Genomic DNA, 12,852 nt, shown 5'->3' on the forward strand with positions numbered 1-12,852 from the left:
CTGTGCTGGGTTTTTACTCGTCTGATATGTTCACCCTAGGTACTCAAGCTATGAAGAAGCCAGGAGTTTTCGGCCTATCAGCTTAATTTCTCTTCTTCTAAAAGCTTTGGGACGGATTAAAGACGATCACATCAGGAACGTTAGTCTGCATTCATAGTATGCGACATATAGGTTGTTTAACAGTTCTTAATGGATTAAGACCTTCAGCTTAACTCCCTTAATTCTCCGAGTAGCTGTGCCTAATTGATTGATATGACGCAAGGGTAACTCGTAGTTGAGTTCTTCATCGGTCAAATGCTGAGGATCCATGTTACTATACTAAAAGGTATGCAAACGTGTAGTAATGCTCAATTGTGTAGAAAAATTTCCAAGCAATAATAATGGCTCGATTTGGTTGGGCGCCAGTGTACACGGATTTAAGCGAGTTTTCAATAGAGTTACCACAGAATTTGACTTCCACTGGACTAGAAATGCAATTAAAAATAAGTTTTTGTCCATCCTTAGTTTAAACTAGACTATGAACCACCATTGCGGCCAAGGGATCTGTTGATGTTGATACAACAAATAAACAAATCGACAGTAACATAAATAGTTCTGCGCGGCTGAAATGTGTGATTCATTAGAATCAACGTGATCAGTTGCATAATGATATTTATTCAATGTTCAAGTCGATTTCTATCATTACAATACATATTTAAATTTAAATAGGTATATGTGTCTAGATGATTATTGATTTGTCGAATCAAAATATGTTCGCATTTGTGTAATATGTAATATAACATTAAGCTTCGTCATAACCACTATTTGTAACTTTTTTTATTTTTATTAACATGACTCTAAATTAATTTTCATTCGTCACGCTAATATTTGTCACGATTTTTGAAGATATATTCATAGCTGTTGACCACCTACCCAATTATTAAAAACTAGTAATATGTTGCTAAGCAAACGCTGAATGTCTTTCAAGGGGTCACCTAATGAAATGGAAACTTATTATCTGATAACATACATCGATAGGGCTCAACATTCTGAATGCAACTTTTTTTCCTAAATTCGAAAACATCAGAATGACCTGCAATAATTTTTTTACATAGAAAAACACAAAAAGATCGTTACTTGATTCTATCGGTGTTCCAGTAAAGGGGATTGGGTCAAGCTACACTGTTATGGCCGATTTCTCCACACTCACTTTATTTTTAAACCAGCTTTAACGCACGGGTAAACCCGGTTTATCAGATAAGTGAGAGTGAAGAGAGGCAATGGATATCGGAAACACGCCTGGGTACAATTCTCTGGTTTGAATGTTTGAACTTGTACACACAGAAAAAAAATATTGGTAAAAATAAGTTTTTCACTCTTAGCAAAAAACAACTAACGCATACTCTTAGTTTGAAAATAAAACTTTTATTTTAATTATTATTCTTCATTAGCTTAAAGAAAACTTTTATTTTGATTATTATTGTTGATTAATTTGAAAGTTTTACTTTCAACCTAATAGTAGGCGTTGGTTGTTTTTTTCTAAGAGCGGATCACTCTTACTTTTACCAAGATTTTTTTTCTGTGTGTAGTTAAAAATAGTAATGATCGAGCGTTTTTGGCTTTTTTAATTCTCTCACTGATAAAACGACAGAAAAAAAGGTTTTTGATTTCACTGGGTCTTAGGAGCGACGCTTCTTGAAGTCACGATTACAGCTTGCCTTTCTGATGGTTAATCTTACGAAATGTTTAAATTTGATTATTCAAACGTACAAAAACATTCGACTGCGTATCATTAATGTGAGTTGCATCGCGAGAGACTCAAAACAGTATATGGTTGATGGCGGATCTTATTTGCTTCTTGTTAGAAACCAAAGAGAAATATGCATAACAGATTTTAGTCGAACTACATATTATACTAGTTTTTTGGAAAATATTTTACCTAGATTTATATTTAACAACAAAATTGTGTCCCTTTTGTGAACAAATATTATAGATTGATAAAATAACTTATGTGCATACTGCACGATGTATGAAACAGAAACATGTACTGATCGTCGGCCATTTAGCTCTTGAGCCGAGAGACGATTATTCCCGTTACTATCAAGCCCAATATCACAGCTAGTATCAGCAAGTAGATGACCTTGCGGCGGTATTTGTTCTGATATTCAGCCGCCTTGGCTAGCTCCGTTGCACCGGATTCCACATTCGTCACCGTATGTTCTATTGTATTCTCAATGGTGTCTGAAAATGTAATTTAACGCATCAGTATTCAGGAATGTCAATGTCTTTCAAATGATCCTACCAACAACCTCCCCCTGCAAATTGGTAAGACTGCTCAATTCTGCCATAATCTGATTCACGTCCAACACATCAGCTTCAATCTGCCGGAATCGCATCTCCCGCTCCAGCAGCATGTCCTGCTCGAACTGAAGACTCTGCTGTAGCTGTTGCTGTTGCCGCTGGTGAAGTTGTTCCTGACTGTCGCCAAAACCGGACGCGTTAAGATCATCCTGTTGGGAGGCGTTAACCAACAGGACTTGCTTCATTTTTGCCGCTATGACCTAAGGATAAAGTAATGGTGAGATGTAAACATTGCAATCGACCAACTACAAAAATATCGTACCTGCTGGTTTTTGTAGTACATTTGTACTACATGTGTGAAATCCGATGTCAACTTCTCGACCTGTAGCTTCTGCTGCTTATCACCTCTGCGCACGACTATCGTCAGCCGCTGCAAATCTTTGCTGGTGGTGGATATCCTTTGATTCGTTCCAGTTTGTATTTCGTGGCTAAAACAACAAAAATTTACAATTAATCAACATAAAACCAAATATGAATAACGGCCCACTTACACTTTATCCCGCAACGTTTGGTTATCCTTCTGGGTGCCCACGGTACGGTTAGCCTTCTCCAGAAACTGCCAGCTTTGCTTCACAAAGATCGTGTTGGCCGCTATGGACTCACTCAGCGAGATGAACTCGGTCGGGCTGAAGCCGCCGAAATTACTGGCATCCGCTGCCGCTGGCATGCTGGTCACCGCACTGCTACTAGTCGCTCCGTAATCGCGTGGCCCACTGGCACTGCCGCTGCGAGACAATCCTGTTCCTTCGCGTGACATCAGTTGGGGAGCTGCAGGTTTGCACTCTCAGCCGCCTGACTTGTATTACGCAGGCACTACTATAGTACACCGATAAGAGAAATTGAAAAAAAATGTTGCGAACTTTATTCAGAAGGATTGAATTGTAAGTTGACTAAAATGAAAATCAGACTGAATGGTGAAGCGCTGTCTACTGTTAAGAGATAGGCGAGTAAATTTGAGATAAGTTTACGATTGACGGCAAAGAGAAGTGAAAGTGGGATGAGAAGAGAGAGATTAAGCGTCTTCCGTTGGCTTTGTCTTTGTCATACAAGAAGGGTTATGCAGTCACACAAAAAATGGACTGTTTAACCCAGACTGTGTACGTGTGTGCAAGTGAATGATCCAAATAAAATTCTTTATAATTGACGGACGAATTCTCTTTTAGTTTATTGGCCACTTCTGATGAGCGGAGGAATTACCCGCATCTAGTACGAATCAATCTGGCCAATCAATATTAGGTATCCAAATTAAGTAAGAATTTTTTGTCAGCATCATTTCGAACGAGCCACTCATGTTTATCGATATGAGAGGTTGTTTGTTCGTTTGTATTGGAATGGCACTGATAATCTTGGTTCATCTTTGGATACAAATCGCCAAACACTCCATCTCTCCTAAAGGAGGAATCAGAACTCAGAAGCAAACCGTTGATGAAATAGGGCACATCACCTACTTCAATAAATTGTGCTTAAAGTTTTGAAATCATCTCATCAGCATGTGATAACCACCTTGATCGCCATATAGCGTGCCAAAAACACAAACACCTCGTATAGTCAAGACGGCTGCTAGATACTGATGAGAGGAATAAAACACGTTGAACCCACAGCAATTTTTAAGAAAAAAAACAATTTTATTTTGAAGGTAGTATAAAATTGCGTGATCTATTTTAACGTCTTGCATTTCAATAGAAAATGCCCTGCTAGACAATAGGTGGACATGAAAAATGTAGTCCAAATGCAATAATATGCATATATTATAAACACCAACCTATCAATATGGACATCAACATTGCTGAAATTCCAAATCTGGATGACAGTTGTTAAGTTTTATTAGTGCTACGAATCTATTTACACCGACCAACCGCTCTGGCTGGCGCTAACGCGATATAATACTATATTATAGGCTGCATCTTGACAAGTATGGTTGTCTGCTCTAGTCACACCAGACTAAGGACAATCTACATACCGCAACCCGCTTCCACAATTATTTTTTTAATTGTTGCTTTAGTTGATAAAGCTTAGATTCAGTATTTACTACTACCTTGTAGTATATACAGTATTTTGTAATTTTAATAATTTAAAATCTGTTGGTTTACACTGTACACCAGATCAAGGAAGCGTTTTGTTTGACTCACATTAGAAGTGAATTCATGGATACCACAATTACAAGGGACAAAAAGTTATTCCCAATGTTATCAATGTTGTTCTACTAATTTCATCAATGACACCTTCCTATATAGTATGTATGACGATAAACGATGAATGAGCCAGAACGGATTTGACGAATTAGAACCCTGTGCAACAGTAGGTTTTCTTTACACAAAAAACTAGTCATATTTGCATACTTACATGTAGCAACTTTGCGTGTTCAATTAACAAAATACACACCACTTTCTAGCGATTATCAAATCAAACGATGCGGACCTGAAAAATGGTCAAATTTTTGCAAAAACTGGAATTTCAAGCTTCAGTACACCCAAGTGAATCACTTTGTCGTCGTATCACAGCTGTCATTTTTTGAACAACAAAAACACTAACTATACACGGTTGAAATGAAGCACTCGTGATCAGGTAATTTGATACCCAATTCCGACTAGAGTTTCCCTGTTAAGCTCAGCCGGAAATGAACCGGAATTCTGGCTGGTTCCAGTTCGCATTCCGGCTCCAGTGACACAACCGATTCTAGTTAGAATCGGTTGTGTCACTGGAGCCCGTGTACGAACTGAAACCAGCCAGAATTCCAGTTCAATTCCGGCTGAGCTTAACTGGGTTATAGCCTTGGCACACTGAGCAAAAAACTTCAGCTTTTTACCAAATAGAATAGGGAAAGAGACGAATAGTGTGAAGCCAAAAATACCTTATTGAGCAGACCAATCGTGCAATGTAAATAAACATTACTCATGCCTGAGTTGGAGGAGATAAGTATTGTACTTCTATCAAAAAAGAAATTTGAATTTTCGTCAGAATTTAGTTCAATCGTGATTGTAAGGTGCATTCTAGAGTATATGTATGAGTAAAAATAAGCTTTAGAATTATTTCATCTCTTTGTTTCGAAATGCACATCGTTTGATAAACAAATCCATCGATCGACATACGGTTTGTTTTCAAAATATAATAGGAGTCATTTAAAGTGCTGCCTGTAGAAGCGGTTGCCAAAATTCTAGTGTTGAAATCATCATAAAGGGAGTGTTGCCGTTTTGACTGATTTTCACTCTTCGTCTCTTTCACTATTCTCTTTGCTTTTTACGTGCCATAATGGCGCCCAGAATAATCTTGTTCGTAATAATCTATCCCGAATAGAAATGTACAGTAGCTAAACCATGATATGCATTGAGACGGTGCAGCAGTTCTACAATAATTTACCGTAAATTCTAGTGTTATGCTACAATACAAAAATAATAACAACAACAATCGTTTCTACAATATTGCGAATCTTTTCTAAAATCCACATCGAGACTTTTCAGCCATGTGCCACCAAACCGTGCGCCGAATTACGCACATGTTCACTTTGCATTAGTGCAAGCGAAAAAACGGTTTGACGTTTTTTTTGTTTCGTTCGCACACATTTGTGTCACATATAGCAACAAATCGACGAAACGCTAATTTATCTCGGGATAGGCAATAAATTTCAATGTAAAATCAACTTTTACAGTAAAAACTACAAGGGGCATCCCTATGGGGTTGCACGAACTGTAGACGTAGGACTATACTACTTAATGTAAAATATTTATTTTAGTACTTAGTGTGTGGGAAAAACAACCGGACCGGTGAAGAAAAATCAAATTTTAGGCAATATAATCACATCTCATGTATAGACCAAGCTTTCTAGTTGCTCTCAAACAGACCTTAAAATTCCAACCACCCATGGATAACCCCAAGTTTGTAGATGTGTTTCGATGCCACAGGATTGTAAAATGGTTAATATTACGTCATGAAAATTCAATTCTTCCGTGCCCATTTTTTGCCTGCAAAATGCCCTGTGTGCAAAGCTCATGATTTGCTGGGATATCAGCATTGATCGGAAAATGCTTTCCAACGCTGCGCATTGCATACATACAGGACATTTTGCAGGTCATCAGAAGCTGTTCATTTTACCACCGCCACATGATCATTTTACCCACTCGCTATAAACATGTCTCATTTTTGGACATGTTTAGAAATCAAGAATCATGTTTGAAAAAATGTGTTTATGACGAAGTATTTTTACCAGATATGTACAAAACATGTCTAACAAGAAACATATAAGGTGATCGTAATATCTCATTCACTTATTAGTTAGAAAATAATGACTTTGCTTAACGTGTTCATTTTACCGCCAGTTCCCCTACCCCTACCTACCAACATATTCGTCACAAACATTGAACCCAAGCGTACAATGCAAAATGAGTCAACACTGATGATGATGGGTAGAGCGAAAGAGACAACTAGTACCACCACGACACTATTAGCGCATTTCACCAAAATTCCACGCGGCCTTTCCCGATTGAAAGGAACGGCCGCGCTTAGTCCATCTGTCATAATATCGTGATTTTGCATAGCGAAGGGCTGAATGAAAGCACATTTTGTTCCAAAAAACAGCCCTGCGTTATGGAACACTTTGTGCAGGTTGATTATACCAGTTGTAAGTGGGGCCAAATTCACCAAGTTCCGTAAAATTTCTTTTGAATTACAGAATTGATAAAATTGCTTAGATGAGCTAAACTAATTAATCATATCCTGTTTTAAAAACTGTCCTTGCGTTCAAACCAAAATGGGAAGCTTATTACTGCCACTACATTACTTAATTTCAAGCGCAAATAGCAAATACATGTGCTAGTTAAACCAAAAATTTACTGGCAAAATTACAGCGGCATTTAGGAAGCAGTTGGAGCGGTCGCCTGTTGGACGACACAGGGTAGCGTCACAGACAAACAGACATAACACTCTGAAATTCACCATCGCCCATGTTGAAAACAATAATTTTTGAAATATGTTGGTGTGCAGGAACGCCACACTTTGTGTGGTGACGCTACGGTGCATTCTTAGAAGCTTGAACGTAGTAGTCGGGTAAATAACTTTGTAAAAATGGGTCGCCGGTACGAGTTCGTGATGTGTCAAACAGAGAAGGTGCAACAATTGGAAAATCGTTTTTCCGGTTTCCACGCAATCCACAAATGTAGGTAATTTATATATAGTTTTGCTAATGTTCCATAAGACAATAGGCTTGTTTTCAGCTGTGCGCATTAGGTGCAACCTTGTCGCTCGGACGAACTGTTGGAACGGTTCAATCTCGAAGGAATTCAATATGTAAAAAATCGTTTATTAAGTTCCGATCACTTCCAGTCGCTAGCGTACAAAAATGCTTCACATCCTCGACAATGGTAAGCTAGATTCGTTAGATTAAATTAACAGTGATCAACTCCTGCTATTTTAGATTACGGGAAGATGCTGCTTCTGCAAATATTCAGCACAAAAAATGTCGCAAACACCTCTATATTGAACCCGGCGAGGTAGATAAGAACAGCTCACTGTATATTTTCTGCAGGATAAAAAATGCAACAACGCTTCCGAGCACCGTACTCTACAATATAGGATTCCAAGCATTCACCGTGTTTAAGCAAAAATTTAAAAAGTTCATATAGCAAAATCGGCAGAATGTGAAAATACGGTTAAAGCAGTACCTCAGTTTCAATCAGTATGAAGCGTACGTCTGTCAGCAATGTTACGATGTGTTGGTTGATAAACTGAATTAAAACAAAAAATACGATCGAAACGAACTTTACCGACAAGAAAGGAAAGGAATTCGTATCAATTTGCCCGAATAAAGTTGTCTTAGGTGTTTAACATTTTCCCGCATTTTTTATTGTATAACTTGATTTAAACATAAATAAACATCTATTTACATTTATATAAACATGCATTTGAATTTAACTAATCAACTTATATCATAGCATAGTTATTATGTCAAATGCTTTTAAACAAACAAACTTTCGTCGAGAAGCTTTTACCTGCCAAAGGTGACGAAACCAGCGTCGCTATCTTCGATGAGGTGAGCAAAGAAGTTGAGCAGGAATCACGATAGATAGCGCTAGTGGCTAGTAAGAATGCTTTAAAAAAATGTGATAGAAATATTGGATTTTTGTTCAATGTGTTATGTCTGTTTGTCTGTGGTAGCGTCCCTCCACAGCCAGTGTAACGGACTTCTAGCTCAGCTACACTGGCTGTAAAAAACACAGCGCAGTGATCTGCTTCGCCAGCCGTTCAACAGGGAACTGAGCGTGTCTGGCCAAGTCCGTTCTTTAAATAGTCGATGATGACGTCATTCACAGAGCGTTGCGCGCTAGGTACACCAATTCGTCGTACAGGGCTTGGGAAGCGCTATCTTCTGTGTGTTAATGCGCGATATTTTGACTAGGTTGTATATTATTTAATTTTTTAATGCTATGTTATCAAAAATCTTTGGGTTTATCTATTGGAATCTATTCTTAGAAGTATGTCGGGCGATTTGCGCAAAAAATTTGAAAATTAATCGTGAGATGGCTGAATTATATGCGTTTAAAATTGGACCAATTTTCGTTACATACCATTTTTGTAGAATTTGCAGAGTGCACCCCCATATCGAAAACAAAGACGTAGTCCTACATCAAAAAGGGGGTTGGTTAAGTACCATAACATTAAAAAAAACGATTTCTTCCACACATTTTTTTCTTTAAAACAGTAAAATTTAATGTAAATCTACTGTATCAGGTTTTAGTTGAACAGCAACATTGATTCGAGGTACCTTGCCTCGTCCCTCGTTTGCTTTCTAGGCTATATTTCATATGTTCGAATGAAATGAAATATGCCGAATATAATCTTCAAGAGAAGTGGCATAACGAATAATCCCACATATAGCATTATATCGGCTTTATATTTGTTATATAGTGACATTAAATGCATATGTAAAGCATACATGCTTTAAAGATCCTTGAAGCATGTACACCTTATACCAGCTTTTTATACATATACCTAGCAAGCGATATTGCTATATTTCGGCTGTGCATGTTGTAACCTGTCAGGGTAACAATTTCGCACTGCGTGGATATAGTGTATTTGTTCAGGTAAATTATGCTCACAGCTGTTCCATATGATCGTTCACTTTTTGCGTAAAATTTTGTTTATATTTTGTTTGTGAACGATTTTGTTAGTTCATATACAGTCGTGATTCGCTGGTTGGGCCACACCTCTGTCCAACCAACAAATTTGATTCGTTAGTTGGACCGACTGACAGATGTCAAAAACTCTCCAAAGGAGACGTTGTTAGTGTAATTGCATCTATTCACATCTCTAATATTGTCAGATTGATTGTCAAAGTAAATTTGACATAAGATTTTGACATTCAGATACTTTTAGCTGAACAGTGGTCCAGCTAGCGGAGGTCCAACTAAAAAGCGGTCCAGTTAAAAAATGTCCAACCAGCGAATCACGACTGTAGGTGTAATTTTTGTTAAACATTTGTGAATAAGTAACATATAGATTTCCACGCGATAACGATGTTAAGTGTTTTAGTGCACAATTCTCCCTTGCTGTCGAAAAGTGTACTGAATTCGCGAAACGGTGGGTGAGCCAGTTTGTTTCGGACAACGTTACTGTGCAGGTCAGTTTTGTTTTCGGTGGTGACCAATTCGTTGTTGGAAAAATCCAGCCCGCTAATGTAAGGCGTGTGTGCGGAAGAAAATTCCCGCAAAAGTGGCGGCCCGTGGTTCGAGGACTATGTTCTGGTGTCGGGTAGCCGATTAGGGAAGCCAATCGTTAACACGCAGAAAAATTTTTAATGTCAAATAATATGAGGGTTGAAATAATAAATTTACCAAGTTGTTCTGTGTTCAATAAAAAAATACATGTTTATATAAATAAAACAATTGTTGAAATAATTCTGAAGAATTTATTGGATCAAACATGGAAAATAGTTGGACCAACAAATTTTTTATTGATTTTATCATAACAACAATCGAAACAACAAACAACTTTGTTGAATCAATGAGCTCATTTTGTTGAATAAAACTAATAAAATATTTGGATCAATGCATGTCAAATGTTCAATACAAAAAACATGTTTGTTAAATCAAATAATCTCTTTTATTGTTTTAAACATAACAAATATTTGAATCAATGCATAGCATATATTGAAGCAAAACCAATTTTATTGTATATAAAATATGCCTATTATTTAATAGGAACCAAAGGCCAACTGTCATGGTGACAAATTTAGAACAAACCATTACTCGCTGACAACAGATAACATCAGTACAAATGAACCTCACAAAGTAAATACTTGCCATTGACTTATTGGCCTTTCTCTAAAAACAGGCTACAAACGCATTAATTTTACGCAGTCAAATCATTCTGGAACTGCTTCAGAATCCTGAATGGATGCAGTATGGTCCAGTCAAACCCATTCCGGGATCAGTTAGGAATTCTGAATGGATTCATTATGAGTTCCAGCTCAAAGGCAACAACCGACTCCGACTCAATCGTTTGTTGCATTTGAGTGAGAATCCATAAGGGATTCCAAACCCGTTCCGGAGTAGGTTTGCTTGGAACGAAATAAAATTTTATTACATGCAGCGCATACGATTCCAATCACCGTCCCTTTATGTATTACCTTTGGCCGTGCGCGTAGTTTATTCCAGATATGCGCTATAATGTAGTGCTTCAGAGTCTCGGCTTTTCCAAAAAGATTGCAGAAGGCGCACGAATACGCTGTGTCTTCCTGTTGGACCAGAGATGGTGAAATACAGGAAACTGCCCTCTCGAACGGGTATTATTTATCTCTGGTGCGGTGACGTGTTTTCAGTTCTGCGATTGTCGTTTTTAAGCCAAACAGGGTGTTTTGTTTGAGTCCTGGAATAGAGGAAGGCACCATAAAACGCACGTGTGCATTCGACTTAATTTATTCACTAACCTTTGTGCTACATCATGATTATTTTCAAGCTGCACTTGCGCCCTTCGAGTCCGGAAAATCTGAGCACTATAAGAATTTACCGAAATCTGAATTCCCTGATTTAAAAATAGCGAATTTCTCCAGCATTGACGCACGTGGGAAAAGTTTTCTTCTTCGTAGAAACTTTTATTTTTTATTTGTTTCAATTCAACAAGGACTGTTGATGTGATGCATTTAGTCCTTTTGAATCAATTAGCTGCATGCTTTTGTTAGAATCACTGATTTGTTTGGAACAAACAATAATTTTGTCGATTTTCGAAAAGCACAGATAACAAAACTTGTAAGATTGATTCAAAAGATATTTTGGTTGATCCAACCAAAAAAAAATAGTTTGGTTTAATAAATTCCTTGGTTCACAATAAAGAATTTTTATCGATTAAAAATGAAGAAATAATTTATAGAATCAAACATGCACAATTCTTTCGCGTGAATGAGCTACTCGCTTCCCCGGCTAATTATAAAGGACCCTGAATACGCCAAGCCGCTCGTGCAGTTAAGGATCAGCCGAACGAGCCTTGCTCTCTTCCACTGCTAATCGTCAAAGAGAGCGAAGCATATTGGACAGCGCATCCACCTGATGTAGGTCACTGCGGTGTCTACCTGAGCCATTCACGGGGAGTGAATGGGCCCAGCGATTATTCGGCCGGTCGCTAGGGAGGTTCCTACAAAAGAGCCTTGCCCACCTCCCTAACTAATCGCTAAGGACAGCTGCCGGAGCAGCCAGCAGTAATTCCGGGAGAACTCGGCCGTTGTTGTCCCGGCCGGTCGGACGAGACCTCCCACCTTTCCGCCCGCAGCAGTAAGTCAACAGCAGCAGTGAAGTGGAGAATATATCTTTATTTTAGAGGCTTTCAGCTTTGTTAATTTATTTATTTATTTATTTTGTTTTGTTTGGTGTGAATGTTTCGACTGGACTTTGTGAAATCTAGGGTAGGTTTCGGCAATGCAGTCATAAACGAATTGCGTTGATTGTTTGTTATCTTCGCCGACGTTTCGACCCTTGAAGAAGACCCAAACCAAGGGTCGAAACGTCGGCGAAGGTAACAAACAATCAACGCAATTCGTTTATGACTGCATTGCCGAAACCTACCCTTTATTTTGTTTGCATACTTTTTTTCTTTACATACGAAAAGCCAAAATTTCGGTAGAGGCACCTCTATGCCGCCCTGATAAGAAGGGTCGCCGGGAAATCAGAACCCGAGTAGTGGGCAAATCGTACTCTATAATGTATGCATTAATGATGCTAATATTAACCTTTATTGTATTGTTAATGCTATAATGGAGTATCAATGCAACATTAGTGCAAATGTATCCAGCTTTTTAAGTGCCATAATAGCGGTCTAAATTGTTCAGTTCTTAATACGTTTAATTGCCCTTTTTGACAATAATCGTTTACGCCAGCTTGACAGAAACGCCCAGTTGAAGATGTCGGACGTTCATTGAATAAACATCCAACGCATTGGACTAACGTAAGATGACTTAATCTCACTGGACGGTTGACATAAACGATTATTGTCAAAAAAGGGCCATTAAACGTATTACGAACTAAACAATTT

The 12,852-nt window shown here is 38.1% G+C and overlaps 1 protein-coding gene across 2 annotated transcripts; it reads right to left on the bottom strand.

Moving 5' to 3' along the window:
• Positions 1-602: 602 nt before the first annotated feature.
• On the bottom strand, positions 603-4,856 carry LOC131695559 (syntaxin-12-like). Of its 2 annotated transcripts, none has more exons than XM_058984097.1 (5): positions 4,684-4,856; positions 2,832-3,153; positions 2,603-2,768; positions 2,282-2,540; positions 603-2,220 (listed from the first exon to the last, which is right to left on the bottom strand). In XM_058984097.1, exons 2-5 carry the CDS (start codon positions 3,095-3,097, stop codon positions 2,042-2,044), a joined length of 870 nt encoding a protein of 289 aa, XP_058840080.1. In that variant the 5' UTR covers positions 3,098-3,153; positions 4,684-4,856; the 3' UTR covers positions 603-2,041. The 2 variants fall into 2 exon arrangements, with proteins under 2 accessions (XP_058840080.1, XP_058840079.1); XM_058984096.1 differs by having other exon boundaries at positions 2,832-3,156.
• Positions 4,857-12,852: the final 7,996 nt, after the last annotated feature.

Source organism: Topomyia yanbarensis, unplaced genomic scaffold, assembly GCF_030247195.1.
Source record: "Topomyia yanbarensis strain Yona2022 unplaced genomic scaffold, ASM3024719v1 HiC_scaffold_431, whole genome shotgun sequence".
NCBI lineage: Eukaryota > Metazoa > Arthropoda > Insecta > Diptera > Culicidae > Topomyia > Topomyia yanbarensis.

What these genes read in the sequence shown, in the direction of transcription:
- LOC131695559 (XM_058984097.1), bottom strand. Translation starts at nt 3,097, where the DNA reads ATGTCACGCGAAGGAACAGGATTGTCTCGCAGCGGCAGTGCCAGTGGG. An exon ending in CAAACGTTGCGGGATAAAGT is followed by an intron (nt 2,769 to 2,831) that starts GTAAGTGGGCCG and finishes TTGTTGTTTTAG; the next exon opens with CCACGAAATACAAACTGGAA. An exon ending in TTTGCAGGGGGAGGTTGTTG is followed by an intron (nt 2,221 to 2,281) that starts GTAGGATCATTT and finishes TTACATTTTCAG; the next exon opens with ACACCATTGAGAATACAATA.